The 15,641-nt window shown below is 42.4% G+C and overlaps 1 protein-coding gene across 1 annotated transcript in view; it reads right to left on the reverse strand.

Moving 5' to 3' along the window:
• The window catches only part of SKAP1 (src kinase associated phosphoprotein 1), a gene marked incomplete at both ends in the record, with an annotated part of 280,095 nt that overhangs the window by 19,726 nt on the left and 244,728 nt on the right, over positions 1-15,641 (reverse strand). Inside the window, 2 exons of the mRNA XM_082861196.1 lie at positions 182-282; positions 7,335-7,385. Coding sequence (XP_082717322.1) covers positions 182-282; positions 7,335-7,385 — 152 coding nt within the window. The remainder of the gene's footprint in view (positions 1-181; positions 283-7,334; positions 7,386-15,641) is intronic.

Here is a 15,641-nt window from a genome sequence, read left to right on the forward strand (position 1 = left end):
ATCTGAATTTTCAATAAAAATTTTCCCTGACAATTATAAAACAATGGAAGTTTACGTGTGAGGGAACCATGTAATACACACAAGAGAAGAATATGACATGGGCTAATTCTGGTTATGGTGACTACATCATCAAGAGTGAGAAAATCGACTTTTGATCCAGGCCCCACACTCTAATCCTTACCTTGCTCAGAATGCGGATGAGGTCACCTCGTTGGAAGGACAGTTCGTCTGGCTGGTCACCATGGCAATCCCATAGGCCCTGATAATAACTGGCATAGTCCACTGATCAAAGAGAGGAGAAATCAAAGTTAAAAGGACCCTGTCTTTTTCTATGGAGCCCACATTTTTGCTGCAAATGGAAACCAAGGTTCTGATATTACCCCTAGGAAACCTAAGATTCAGGGGGTTTGGGATGAGATACAGCCAGACACTCAGCATGAGCAAAGGACTGTGGGAGAAGGAGATCATTAACTAACATTAAATATTTACAGTTCACCCTTAGTCAGATCCTATTCAGTAATATGATAAATATATTCGTTTATTAATAAAAGAAAATCAGGCAGGTAATTTTTCACTTGGTTTATAAGTAAGCAGCACAAAGAAATCTTCTGCCAGACTTTCTTCATCCAGGGCATCTAAACTATCCAGTGCTTCTTTTTATTATGCATTGAAAGAATGAGATAAGTCTCCTACTTCTGCTTGTTTACGAGAGAGGCTGAGTCAGCCAGCACAGATCTGCATTGCAGTCTCACAGGTTGGCCTCCTCTGTTACACAGGAACTTCATCCTGGGCACTTCCCACCCAGGTACTTACTATATGAGGTAATTACCAATAAATGTGGAAACGAATAGCCCAGTCTTTAAGTGGAACCAAGGGGGTGTCTCATCCATTACAACTAAATTCTGGGTGGGCTGGCCCTTTTCCAGCATCTCATTTGTAGATGCTGAACATGTCTGCCAAGATTTATCTGCAAGCCCCCAGGGGAACAGAAACTAAAGTGATCTGCATTAAAAATGAAAGCAACCAAAGACGACAAACCAAGCTTTAGAAGCAGCTGAAGAGATTTACTGGGCTTCTCAGCAAGACTAGATGGCAGTGATGCCACAGGACAGTCATCGATTCTTAACAATGAAGAATTCGTATTGATCTTCTTCTACCCGGAAAGGTTAAACACTAGAGTACAAAGTGGGAGAGGATCTGGGGATTTGAATGGCAGGAGAGCTAATGCCCACTGGACCAGGGATAATGTGGCAGTGCTCCCCGTTCCTTAGGACACTATGTATGAGAGTGATATGCAAAGCACCTACAAAAGATGACATTCCTACTGATGGGAGTTAGGAGTCTTGGGTTCTAATTAAAATTCAAATGATCTGGGGGGACCTTATTCTACAGTTTCCACCTTTCCCTTCATTTGTCTTGACCCTCCCATGAGGAGTGATGGTGCTAGTTGCTGAGGATGGGAATAGATAGAGGGCAAGTGGGCAGTGGGGGGACAGAGGCCCTGGCTATATTTGCTTTTTTTCTCCTTGTTCCTAACTTACGAGCAATTCAAAGAATAAAGGCACAGAGGAACAAAATCCCTATATGTCTCTGGAAAAGAACTTTAGTAGGAATCTTAAAGTGCACAAAAACAGAGGGGGACAGAGCTGTTTAGTTAAGATTCAGATATTGCAAACAAAAGTAAAAATGTTAACCATATAGAAACTCAAGCATGTTTTCTTTACACAGAAAATGTTTGTATATGCAGTAGACAACAGAGGGTAGCAAACAAGACAACTACACTGGAAACATTCTGGCACAGAGTTAAGAATATGTTTGGAAAAAAAAATTCATTAGGAAAAAATGCTAACTATTGAAAAGACAAGGCATGTTTTTTTGGGGGCGGATATCAGTGTGTGAAATCATAGAGAAATATCAGTTCCTGAAAAATGAAGTAGTTTTCCCAGAGGATATAATGCTTTTTCAGTTGTAATGGAGTTGATTATTCACCCCAAGATTTTGCCTAAGTTTAGGAATGAAAAGTATATTGACATCAATATTCTTCATGGATTTTTATGTGATAAAGAAAATAATTTTATAAAAATAGATTTTTTAAAAACATAACTTGATGTTTCCAAATTGTAAGACTGACAAAGTTCTCTTGGCTTTTTCTGGCCTAGCAGATGGTCACTGTGGTGTACTGCTCCCCATGTGCCTGGGTGTGGGACAGCTCCTGAGATTATGAGTACCTTTTGGGTATATATGTAAAAAGTGATTTGATATTGGGTATCTAAGACACCTGGGGAGAACACCTGGAAAAAAAGCTATTCTAAAAGCACAACAGATCATAGGGAACGCAAGAAGCTAGCAGAAAAACAAAAGCCTTCCAAGAAAAACTAAAGATAGAAGATGCCTTCAATTTTTCATAAGCTAAAGGTCTAAAGAAGATAGAGCTGAGGAATCCAGGAGATAGTTTAGCCTAGCCCAAGAACTGGAATCGTCAGAATCATAACAAGGCTGCTTTGGAAAATAAGCAGAATGAAGGGCTAAAAATGGGGAAAAGGTTGGACTTGCTATCTAAACAGAGGTATTCTGGTATTAAAGAGATCAGGGAGAGGAACGTCTTAAGTGAACAAGATTGGATTCTGTATTGCAGACTCCCAGTTTAACACATGTGATTGGCTTTAGGTATATGTGTGCACACAACTTCACTACATTCATTCTTTAGCCTTCAACAGACATGTACACAGAACCTACTGTGCCATGGACTACGCTAGATGCTGGGAATTCTGCATCAGCCGCGCACACGGTCCCTGCCCTTAGGGCTGCCATCCAGCAGTGGAGGCACCATGAAACAGTCACACAACTATTTATTTATTTATGATTGCGATATGTCTGCAAAGAAGAAGTTGAGGGTCTTGTGTATAATAGGGAATCTAACCTAGTCTGAGGGGTCAGAGAAGGTTTCCCTGAAGCTTTAGTTGTAAAACAGAAGCCTGATCAAACCTTGAAGAGGTGAAGAGGTAAGGCCAAGGAGGGCTTGATCCCTGAAGCTTGGCCCCAGGAAGAGCTTGAAGGCTGGGAGGTCTGCTGGGCCAGTCCAGCTTCTCCCTAAACTTGCCCAGCATGTCCTGTGAACAGAGGAAGCATGAGGAGACTTTGATGTCTTTAGATCAGTAAGGAATTGGGAGCCTGAGAGGAAGGATTGCCTCTATGGGCTGGATTGAGGTTCCTTTAGGTTTATACTCCTCTGGCAGCAGTCTGAGATCAGAAATAGTGCAGCATTCTGACCATTTAATTAATTCAAAACATCCTCATTCTCATTTTGAGGACATTATTCCATCTAATTACTTTTTTCCAGTCTGTCCATTTGGAATGAAAAACAAAAGAATAAAGCTTAATGCCAGCATTTCTCAACGTCTCTCCAAAAAACGTAACTCTGCACTAAATAAAGACTGGTAATTCAAAAGAAAAGCACTAATATATTCAGCATAAAACAGACAGAGGACCTAGAGCAATAATGACACCACTAATAACTAAAACAGTTATAACAATTAACAACAATTACAATGATAGAGAAGCTAATGGGTATGGTCACAGCATTTAAGTTGCCAGCAGAGCTGAGGAGGACTCTTTCCAGAGAAAGAAAAAGGGGGGAAGCGTCTTATTTTCTTTATCCCATGTAAGAGAAGCTATGCTCCCAGCAGGTAAAATGTCATAGGAAGACTGGTAGCAGACCAAGTTAAAAAATATATTGTTTTTCTCTCTTTTCTAGGTATTTATTGCAAGGCATCTGTCATTCCACACCAAGTCTTTATAACCAGTGACAGTCATTTCTCCTGTAACTGAGGCCAAGTTGGTGCTACTATTGACAGAGTCAATATTTGAAAATGAGTCTCCATGACAGGGAGAGTTCTAAGGTGAAAGGAGCAGACACCATTCTGCCTTTCCCCCTCCTTAGGGACAACAGAGCCTGACTACGTTCTTTCCAGAGTTCATATGTCACCTTGGGCTTCTGTTTGGGGGATATTGGGTAGCTCCAGAATTCAAGCTGTGACCAACGAAAAGAGGCAAAAGGCAAGTAAAAAAAAAAAGGCAAGTCAGCATGTTGTTTACATTTTCTTGATAAGCAAAAGGACTGTGCCAATGTGGCCCTGGGTATAACTACTTAACAGATTATAGAAAAGAGAGACAAAAGGAGAAGACAGATAAAGCCAGTTCTTGCTAGAGCATGAGAAATGGACAAAGAAGGCCAAGGCAATGGCCCATTGGAAGGGACTTGAAAAGTTCTCTAGGCCAGGCCAGAAAGGCCACCATGTTCAGTCCATTAAAGCAGACTCAGCCTGATACCTTATTAACCATTTCAGAAAGAAAGGCATAAAACATTTTGCCAAGCTCCACTGACTTTGACGCCAGAACAGGAAGAGCAACTGAACAATACTATTTGCTTGTTTTCATAGCCCTTTAGTCTTTGAGTTTTGAAATTACTATGGTCCTTAATGTTATAAGTATGATCTTGAAGTGGGGAACACTCACAGATCCTAATTTTCATCTCCTGTGTTCCTTTTATTGGGCCAAAGTTATAGCTGGGTGACGATCCACTCACATGTGTCTTGGGAAATGGGTTTCAAAAAGTAAGAGCTGCAAATACCTCTGTGGCTTCCCTCTGTTTCTTTTGTGTAATAATTCACTCCATTGGCTGCCACTAAAGTGGAAAAAACGCCTCAGAAATGGAATGCTCATCAGCAACCATTTTTCTGCCCTGCAGAAATGAGTGAACATGGGCTGCCCCCTTGGCTGAGTTTGCCTACAACTTCAGAGCAAAAGCAACCTGTTTCAAGATCCTTCTTGCTCAGAGGTTTGACGTATCTAAGGATGATTTGTGCCTCCAGCTCTGCTTTTTATTTTTCATGGCATACCCAAGCAAACGGCCAGTCGTTTTCATACAGACAGCACAGAATGAGTTTTATTTTTGGTTACCTGGACATGCCTTTTCATGATAGGGAAGGGAGATAAGCTGTCATCACCAAAGACACTTAGTGTTAGACTGTTAGGCTGATGGGTTGGAATTTAGTGAAAATCTGAGGTGTTGAAGAGTCACTCATTAGAATAACCCTGTTACTAACAGTCAAGCTGTAAACCGAGCTCTTTATAGATTGAATAATCAATACTACAAGGCCGTGATAGATTTTCTAGGTAACAGAACAAAATAAAAGAAATTACATCTTACAGGGTCATTAACACCCAATCAGGATAAACTGAATTCCTTTTTCCCCTCTTCTGATAAGCTCTTAGCTGGGCTTTAAAAATGTACGCAGTTCCATCAGGGAAAAGCACAGCATTCCAGGAAAAGGATCCCTGGAATAGTGAAGAAAAGTATGTGGATTTTAAAGGTGACCCTGCTAGCCATGGTACCTTTTAGGAGAAAATATTTTTCCCTCTCAAAGGGCATGTGACACCTGACTTGCCTAAGTGAACCAAACCTGTGTAGCTTGCCTATTACAGAAGAATTCACGTTGTCCTGAAGCTCCCTGCCTTTTATATGCCTACCCATCCCTCGAACCTCTGTATTTTATTGTTTTAAAGCTAAGTGATGACATTTGGATGTTACATATTTGTTGCAGTTTCTATAGCTCCTTTGTAGAAAAGGCACCATGTAAATTCAATAAATAAATAAGTAAACACAGATAATATAAATTCCTGCCTCAGATTCTGCAGAGAGACGGAAAAGTCCTCCTCTGTTTTTTTAATCACTAAGTCACCAATCATTATAACTGGTGGGAGGTATAAACCATAGAAACATATTTAGAGCTCACTACACTTTAACAACACCGATTTTGGAGGCAAGAAGCATGAGGAACAAAGGTTTTTTTTTTTTAAGTGTACTTGAATTATAGCTGCTGGAACAGTTAAGAAATAAATCTCTCCTCACTCTTCAGATTGAACCTTAGAAAGAGGGGTGGAAGGAAGAAGAGAGATGAGGGAGACGTCTGAAACTGAATTTTAGGCTTTTGCCAGAAGACTGCTGCTTCCCAAAGGAGTTTAAAGTTGGCCATAGGAAGCTTCTAGTTACTCCACCCAAGCTGTCCACATGAAGTGCTTCTTTCCTGCACTAGCAAGGGAAGTTGGTTGAGAAGAGACATATGTGGGACGTGGCTCGGTCAGGAAACAGATTTTTTGTTGGAATTCTGTACGGCAAGTAGAACGGTAAAAACTAAGATTCAGAATGGACTTAATCATATGTGTTAACTGTCACGAGGTCCTTATTTGAAACTACACTAACATTCCTGTTATACTTGCCTCAGTTCTCTCTCTGGCTTTGGCACATGAATTCTGATGCTGCCTCTTTGCTGTCTTTTCTCTCCTCATGAGAAGCTGGGTGTTTATGAAGTTGGGTCCTTCACTAAACCTGTTACACATTCTCTTCCCATGGAGAATGAACCAAGGAAAGGGGCTTTGCTGAATGGATTAGGAAGAGAAGAAAAGGCACGAGGAAAGGAAGAGAGAGGAGAATGGGAAAAGGGGAGGTTGGAGACACAGAGGGGGAGCAGGACAGGAAGAGGGAAAGAACCCCTAGGCTTAAAACTTCCATAGAATTTCTAAGAAAAAGTCAGCCAGTATCTAAATCAGGTACTTTCAGGCTCTGCCGATGGAATGAATGTCCTTGAGGTGGCCTTTGCAACACATATTCCTTTACAGACAATGACAGAGTAGGTCCTTGGTCCATTTAAGGAGGCTTTAGAGGGGCATCTGACCTTAGAAAGGATGGGCTCACTAACAGACTGAAACATGGTTAACAGTCTGGGATGAATAAGAAATAATTTTGTATTCAACAAAGCTGTTACATATTCATTTCCAAGTGTGCCTGGAATCAAACCAGGCCATCAGAAGTCAACATAACCAAGCAATTCTATCCTTCACCCCATGTTCACTTTTCAGATCTGACACATTTCCATTCCCCTCTGAACTTGCAATCTCCGGGCCTCTCAGATAGGAACTTTTCTATTCTTTCCATTCTCAATCCTCTGATCTCTTAGAGATGAGACAATTCTATTTTCACTGTACTGATTTAAGAAATACTGATAGGAAAAAAATAAATATCTGGTTTGGCTTCCCACCTCTCTAGGATAAATCTTAGCAGTTCTGGGAACATTAATTAAAGTGAATGGGTGGCTGCTTTTAGAGTTAAGATATTTCCTTGTCCAGTCATCTTATTCAGGACTGTTGAGGTCGACACACCAGTTACCCTCTTAATTAGCGAGTCTGGTAATGTTTGTAGTCAGAGAAAGGTGCCTTCTCCAGTGGGAAGCCCGAATGTCCTATCCAGCACCTGTACATTTTTGAAGGTCTCATACCTCCTTTTTGTTGAGTACCACTCTCATCCTCTTCTAGATCATGCTCTTCATCTGCGGGGATAAACATGATCAGCATTAGCAATTAGCGGTCAGTAGTCTGTTATTTGTACTGACAGATTTTCTTTCTCTGAGCTCAATCACACTCTCTTCTTTAAGGCAATAATTACCATTTTTTAAAAAATCATCTCTTACCTTCAACTGGCCTTCTCTTATTTCCATCTCTGTTCATTCATTCACAAACATTTTTAAGTGCTTACTGTATGCAAGACACTGCACTAGGAACTGGAGATGCAGTGATGGACAAGACTGGCCGGGTCCCCGCCCTATGGAGCTTCCGATCCACTGGATTATTTAGGTGCCTATTACTAGGATCCTAATCCTTTTCCTCAAACCCTATTTCTCCTCCCATTCTAGCATTCTCTTCAAAATGTATTATCTCCACGTAAGCATCCAGAATTTGTGTGTGAAGCTAAGCACGTGTTTAAACCCTCTGTGATTAATTAGTCCTTAATGTATCAAGCTTTGTTCAGCTGTCACAGAAGCTGGTCATGTACACGATTTTATGTTCTTAGTACTTGGGGCTTGTAGTTATCTTTTCACTCTTGTTTGTTATTCAGCCTGCTTCATTCATGAGAGTGGAAGCTCCTGAGGGCAGTTGGAATGCATGGCAGGTACACAATGAATCCTAAGTCAATGCCATTTTCTAACTCCATCCAAGTGTTTATATGGTCAAAGTCACAACATGATTGGCCTAAGTTTCTTACCCTCATTAAGCTGTTTCATCCCAGACTTCGTACTATCTGATAACATGGGAATTGGGTCCTTATCAAGAAAGCATGAGTACCAGAATCATATTAAGCTATTTTATATGTGGGGTAAAATGCACAGAAATATACTTGCTGTTCTCCTTTTCATCATTACACCCTCCACATACACACACACACACACACACACACACACACACACACACACACACACACACACGGAATGAATGGGGCATAAAAAGGAACATTTTGAGGGCTGAATACTCAGTTTCTTCCAGCCACATGTACTTTCCTTTCTGGATCTTAGGGCACTTACCTGTCTTGCTTGCCCATAGTTATGCCATTAAATGGAACTTTTGAGGCGATGGCATGGGGCAGCCCCCTCCCCCCTTAAATATAAGGTTTATAGGGCAACATGAGTTCTGGAATGTCAGACTAGGGGAAGTAAACTCTAAGCTCATAACTAAGAAGAAACGGCATAAAAATATATTAAAACACTACAGAGCATTAAAGAATTGCAATTGATTTCACATACAAAATGATATAGCTCCCCTGAAAAAATTAAAATTAATATTGTTGTTGGGATTGATACTTTGGGAAATAAGTCATATTACCAAGATTTAAAAATATGTGGGACTTCCCTAGTGGCGCAGTGGTTAAGAATCCACCTGCCAATGCAGGGGACATGGGTTCAAACCCTGGTTTGGGAAGATCCCACATGCCGCTGGAGCAACTAAGCCCGTGCACCACAACTACTGAGCCTGCGCTCTAGAGCCCATGAGCCACAACTACTGAGCCTTCGTGCCCTAGAGCCCGTGCTCCACAACAAAGAGAACCCACTGCAATGAGAAGCCTGCGCACCGCAAGGAAGAGTAGCCCTCACTCGCCGCAACTAGAGAAAGGCCACGCGCAACAACAAAGACCCAACGCAGCCAAAAAAAAAGAAAAAAAAAGTGATATGTGATATCTATCTCTCTCTATATATAGATATAGGTGAATATATATCTGCCCTATAAGATTCTGTGGGAAAAGGACTCAACTCTACTTATCTCCACGTATGACCTTGCAGCAGACAATTTCCTACTTACCACCTGTAGTGCTCCTAATGGAGGAGTGAAATCAAATATGGGAAATAGATCACGCTGAAATAAATCATGTTAAACATCATTCTTTGCACATTGTCTTATTACTTGCCCACTTCCTTCCTTCCTCTGCTATGATGCTTTTCCTTTTTGACGTGGGACCAATTTCACAGGATTGAAAACATTCAAAGAAGAGCTGGTATGTCCTCAGTTTTAGAGATACCCAATAATTTGGACAGAGAATAGCTCTTTTGCTGATATCAAACATCTTAATCACAAAGACCAGTAATTTGCTGTGCTTAGGCACTTTTGCAGAGAGGGTTTATTCTGCCTTTGCTGTCTGTGCGCAGATGTCTCTTCCTCCCAATTTTAATCAATGTAAATTGGGTCAGATCTCCGCTGTGAATTACAAATTGGATCCGAAGTTGGAGGGTCACCGTGCCTGCTACTCCACCTCCTTCCCACCACTATTAGATGGGAAGCTACACCAAAGATCTTTTCTAAATAAATCAGACTTTATTGTAAAACTCGGCCACTGATGAGACATAACCTCATTAGCATTGATTTTAAAATAAATTATTGAAAGTGGCTTGCCTGCTTTTGCATTTGTAAAATAGGAGAATGTAAATGTATTTGCAATGATAAAAATGAAAACTAAAACTTGATTCCTTTATCCTTTCAGGCAACAGCACTTAATCCAGTCATGATACAAAAGTGGAAAAAATAAAACTCTGCTTTATTTATGCAGTTCAATTCCAGAACAGATACTCTGATTTCCGTTGCGCCTGTGGAGTCACCTAGAAAGAAAGCAGACTGTTGGCCGTAGATCTCATATATTGTTTGCCACCATTACTAAGTGCTATGGTGATGGATGTGAACCGGGAAGCTCCAGTCCCTACATCTGTTCTATCTAACGTTGTCCTTCCCGGGTGGCTGAAAGTGGGCTCCAGTCAAGAAGCCTAGCTGCTGAAGTGAGAGGCTGGGTGCTGTGCCTCTGCGGCCTTTGAAAGAGCGAGTATGGGGACCATCATCTGGTGAGGAGAGTGCCCTCTACAACTGCATGTGAAAGGCACACCTCTCAGCACCTTCCCAGCTTCAGAGGGCCCCATACACACAGAGGCATACAATTTACCTTGGATCATTCAGTGAAATCAAACTGGTATTTTTCAAACTCCAAAGTCAAGAAAACTGATTATATGGCAACAGAAAAAAAGGCTCTTTGCTCACAAAAGGGGGTTAAACAGCCAAATTTCTCTCTCTTTTTTTCATCTGTAAGGTGAGGCTTTATTTTTTTTTAATTAATGAATTAACTAATTATTTATTTATTTATTTTTGGCTGTGTTGGATCTTCATTGCTGCACGTGGGCTTTCTCTAGTTGCAGCGAGTGGGGGCTACTCTTCATTGTGGTGCACGGGCTTCTCATTGTGGTGGCTTCTCATTGCGGAGCACGGGATCTAGGTGCGCGGGCTTCAGTAGTTGTGGCATGCAGGCTCAGTAGTTGTGGCTCGCGGGCTCTAGAGCGCAGGCTCAGTAGTTGTGGCGCACGGGCTTAGTTGCTCCGCGGCATGTGGGATCTTCCCAGACCAGGGCTTGAACCCGTGTCCCCTGCATTGGCAGGTGAATTCTTTTATTTATTTATTTATTTATGGCTGTGCTGGGTCTTCGTTACTGCGCACGGGCTTTCTCTAGTTGCAGCGAGTGGCTGCATTGGCGGGTGGATTCTCAACCACTGCGCCACCAGGGAAGCCCCTGGCAGGTGGATTCTTAATCACTGTGCCACCAGGGAAGTCCTGAGGCTTTAATTTTAAAAAGATTATTTTGAAAAAAAAATGTTTTATAGGCTAAAGAGCTTGCTGAACTTCTCTATAAGAATATTATTAGGCATTTTAGCGTGACATCTGCTAAAATACATCTTCATTTAAGAAGGAAGTAAAATTTATGTGCTAGCTCAACTTTACACAGTAATAGATTATAATGGTCCTTGCTCCTAACAGGGCATATGAGACCCCAACCTTACATAGGCTTTAAACAAATTAACCTCTAAAGATTACTGGCCACTTATTACATAAAATGCTCTACTTGATTCCCAAATATCTCATCTCAATTGGGAAAACAGTTGAGGAAGATTCTGTTAACTGTGTGAACATGTAAGAGAACCATGGGGTATCACAAATTAGCATCACCATCCAGAGAGTTGATTTCAATCAACACTCTTGGCACAATGTCAGGGACATTAATGAGAGGCTGAGAGGAACAGGACACTGACTCCACCTCGGGGGCCCAGAGAGGAGCCAGCTTCCCATGACACCTGGCTCCTTTCTGAAGTGCTGCTCTTACATCAGCTGAACCGGGAGTAAAATTCAAAAAATGACTAGATAAGAAACAGGGAAGTCACTTCTCCCAAATAAAGCAAAGTGACAGAAGCTTAAAAAATGCCAAATGTATCAGTGTGCAACCAGATGTCAAGGTGCTCTGGTGACAGATGCAGCAGAAATACATGTGCAAAGGGAACATGCGAAAAAATGGAAATAGAAACCACTCCACAGCACACATAGATATAAATCCATGGATGCTACAGCACCTCTTCAGACAACATGGCAAATACGAGCACGATGCTAATAACCCATTTAATTCTCTGTTGCATAGCTGGGAATCTCAACTGTTACCTCAAAATATTTACATCCTATCTCCATAGTATGGTCTTGATATACTAGATATTAAACTCAATTTGTGGTAACTGCAACACTTGCAATGCACTGAATTTAATTTCACAAATAATAATTGAGCACCTACTAATTGGAGGAGAAAGACCTGAGTACAAATCCCTGTGGTAAAGGCTGAAACAGAGCTCAATTCCAGCTGAGTCTCTGGGAGGCTGTCACTGAGGAGACACAGTGGAGCAGAATGTGTTGGGTTTCATAGACTGAGGGTGCGGATTCTAGGTAGAAGAAAATACACGATTCCAGTTTTGGTGCTGACCAAAAGCACAGTGTGCCTAGGGCCTAGGGTGCATGGGAGTGAGAGGAAGAAAAGGCCAAGAAGCTCAGAAGGGGCTTGATGATGGCGTTGACTCTTCTTTGATGTTCCCCTCACGGAGTGTTGCTTTCCTATGAAGTTGGAAATTGTTTTTTCATAAACTTTGTATTTTTGGTGTCTGCTTTATTTCTTTCCTTAGACCTCTTACTATCACCATTCCCCCTTCCTGTGGGTCTGGACAGCTGTATGTGGGGGAAAAATAATTCCAAAGAATGCTTGTTGCCAACCGACTCAAATTATAAAAAAACCCAGTTATATGCTTTATTATAAAGCAGTCTGGTCTCTGGGTCTATAATAACCCTCCAGGGCAGTGCGGGCAGCATCGGAATGTGCATAGAAATACCCAGGGAGGACTCTTTGTCTCTCTTTCTGTTTCCTCTCCTGAAATCTCTCTAGCGAACACAGCCAGATTCTGCTGCCACCGCAGCTGCTGCGAGGCCCCAGTTACAGCTCTTCGGTGGTCTCAGGTGCCTTGCTGGATTCCAGGCTTGAGGCCCCAGACAAAGAGAAACCTGATAAAAAGCTGTACTTTTATGGAATTCTGAATCATGAAACTGGGCCTATGCTAGGCTGTAAAATGATTTTGGGGAGGGGTGAGAGAGGGTTCAGAAAAGCCTCCCATTTTCCACATATTCCTTTAGTATTTCTTTGTTGGTAGTTCCCTACAGTTGAATCTACTGCAAAAGAGATCTTAAACATCAAGTGTCCCCGTATTCTTAATGTGGATGTTCAGAAATCCAAGCGGATACCAACCCTGAAACCATATTATCTGGGACTAACACTGTGGTCTTGGCTGAAAACCTCCAGTGCTCTGGTTTTCCCTCACGGGAAAGAGCGTGCTAGCCACGTAGCAAATGCAAATTTCCCATGATTAATGTGATGTTGTACATTTAATTTGATGACCCATACATTATTTTGATTAGGAAAAAACATTTTTGTATTGACTTGGTATGTGTTACAGGCATTTTTCTTTCAGCTAGGAAGCCCATTGAAATTATATTCTGGAAGGGAGGAGATCTCACACTGCCTTCCACATAGAGACAATGAGGCTTGTATAGGCCCCATGCCAAAGAGGAAGGAGAAGCAAAATCATTTACAAAGCACATTTACCTGTTATCATGAGACACATGTGAGAGGCTCAAGTCATTTGACTATTGATGGGTATGCAATGTTAGCACAATCCAACCTTACTGTCGACTGTTCCTCCACCCAGCACCTGTCCTTGCAGTAAAAATGGGGCCTGAGCAGAAGGCGTGATCCACTTTCCATCTGCTCAGGATTTTCAGTTTCACCTGCTTCACACATATTGCTGAGAATGTCCAACCAGACCGTCTCAGGTCTCGTTGGTGAAGGTGGGGAATGAGCCGATTCCCAGTTCTTCAAGGAGGTAACACTTCCTATTTAAATACCACCAAATGGAGAAGAGCCAGCATGTATTGAATGCTCCCTGTAAGCCCGGGCTCTGAGTGCTTTACATACATCAGTTCCAGGCTTCTCAGGCATCCCTTTATGATAGCTACTACTGTTATCCCCATTTTACAGGTGGGGAAAATCACACCTGAGAGAGGGGGCAGATAACTTGCTCGAGGTCTCACAGCTAGCAGGTGGCAGAGCAGGTCCATCCGGACCTAGAGCCAGCACTTTTACCTGCAACACCATGCTGGGTCTCACATGCCACTGCTCGGTGGGTGGTCTTGTGAGATGGTGGCAGAGGGGAGACAGTGTCAGGCTCCCTCACGTTCCCTCTCAATTCCTCCAGGACGGGTAGTGTGGCACATGCAAAACGAACAGCAATGTCAGAAGCAACAAGCTGAGTGGCATGGACAGGAAGCTAGCTGATGGAGACTTGTGTCTGAAATATTCATATTATAATTAAATGCCAATTTATCCCAACTTCAATGCTGTCTCTAAAAACTGTGATGGATAAAAGATTTTGGGAAAGAACCTGTTGGCTGGGTACAGCCTTGTCCATTGGAAACTTAATAAGCAAGTTGGCTGCCGTTGCCCTAACCTGCGGAAAGAGACCCTGGTTTTCCTATGATGTGGCCTTCCTCACCTCTGAGGGACAGTTGTTGTGAGCAGAGGGTAAGTGGCTTTCCTAGAGAAAGCCGAGCAGTCTCCATGCCCTTGGAGACCACTCCAGTATCCAGACCGGTGTGAACTTTGGCACCGTGGGCAGTGCTGCAATGGTCAAGGGTAGGATTTTACGAGGTGTGGGAAGGATGGTTGTTAAGAAGCCAATCATACGTTCATTGACCCCCCTGGGGTAAGGTGATGGTCTCAATCCCATCATATTTTCTGAGGCCTCTTTCCCTTTACTCTCCTTCGCTCTGTGTGTCTGAGCACCAGCTCCCTCTTGCCTGCTCCTTTGAGGAGTAAACATGGTGCATGAAACAGCCCTTATTTGCTCCCCAGAGGTCTGGGTGGTTCTGTAAGGTTTTCCCAGAGCACTCTTCCACAGCTGTGACCCCAAGTGGAGTGTCACCTGGATATCTCCCCCAGCCTGGGACAGTAGTGAGTGGAATGTGAGCTCACCAGGAATCTCTGGCCGAGTTGGGGAGTACATCTCCTTTTAGAGAGTGTTGTGAATTAGATCCATTTCTGCACCCTGCTGTTGCAATGGAGCAGACTGTGAGAGGGAAGATTCTCAGAGGAGCTGTGTTTTAATGTAGCAATTTGATTCAATTTTCCAGTCTATAAAATTACCCATCACTGCTCGTTGCTTTCTAACAGACACCTTCACTCTTAATTTAACAATCCTATCGAATTCTGCCAGGGAAATTGGAAAAATTTATCACCTGTGAAATTTTATTTTCCTTTGGTTGTATCTGTTTTTGTAAAACTTCATTAACGGCGATGACTTGCTGAGGAAATTATCATTTTTTTTTTAACTTCAGACACAAGAAATGGCTCGACCTCAACCAAGATATCATTTGCATAATAAAACACAACAGAAAGGCTGGGGAAGTTGGGACTAGCAGAGGCTGGAAGTGCTGGGAGAAGAAGCAGGCTCTCCTTGTCGGCTGGCTGGGTGGGTGAAGTCCCAGGAAGCAATGACATGGCTTCTCCCCAAGGGAGAGATGAATGTGGCGTTGACAAGGTTGGACCCTCTTCTTAGGAAGCCTTGAAATGCCAGTTGCTTACTGACAATGCTTTTTAGCAAACAGCCCTGTCTTCAGGGGCCTGAATGTTCTGTTCACCTTAGCTCCTACGTTCATCTGGGACTGAGGTTTAAATTGCTATAAATTTAGGCTTAACTTGAATTTCTCAGCAGAGCACTGAACTCCTGGCAAATTTCCACAGGAGCGATCTTCTGAATGGTCTTGAAGATTCAGCGTTCCCATGGTCTAACTAGCTCACAGTTAAAAGGCTCAGGCTTCGTTTTTTGCACAGTCTGACCCCCACTGTGCTCTGCACTGTTCAA

The sequence above is a fragment of the Leucopleurus acutus genome, assembly GCF_964270905.1.
Source record: "Leucopleurus acutus genome assembly, chromosome: 19".
NCBI classification, from domain to species: Eukaryota; Metazoa; Chordata; class Mammalia; order Artiodactyla; family Delphinidae; genus Leucopleurus; species Leucopleurus acutus.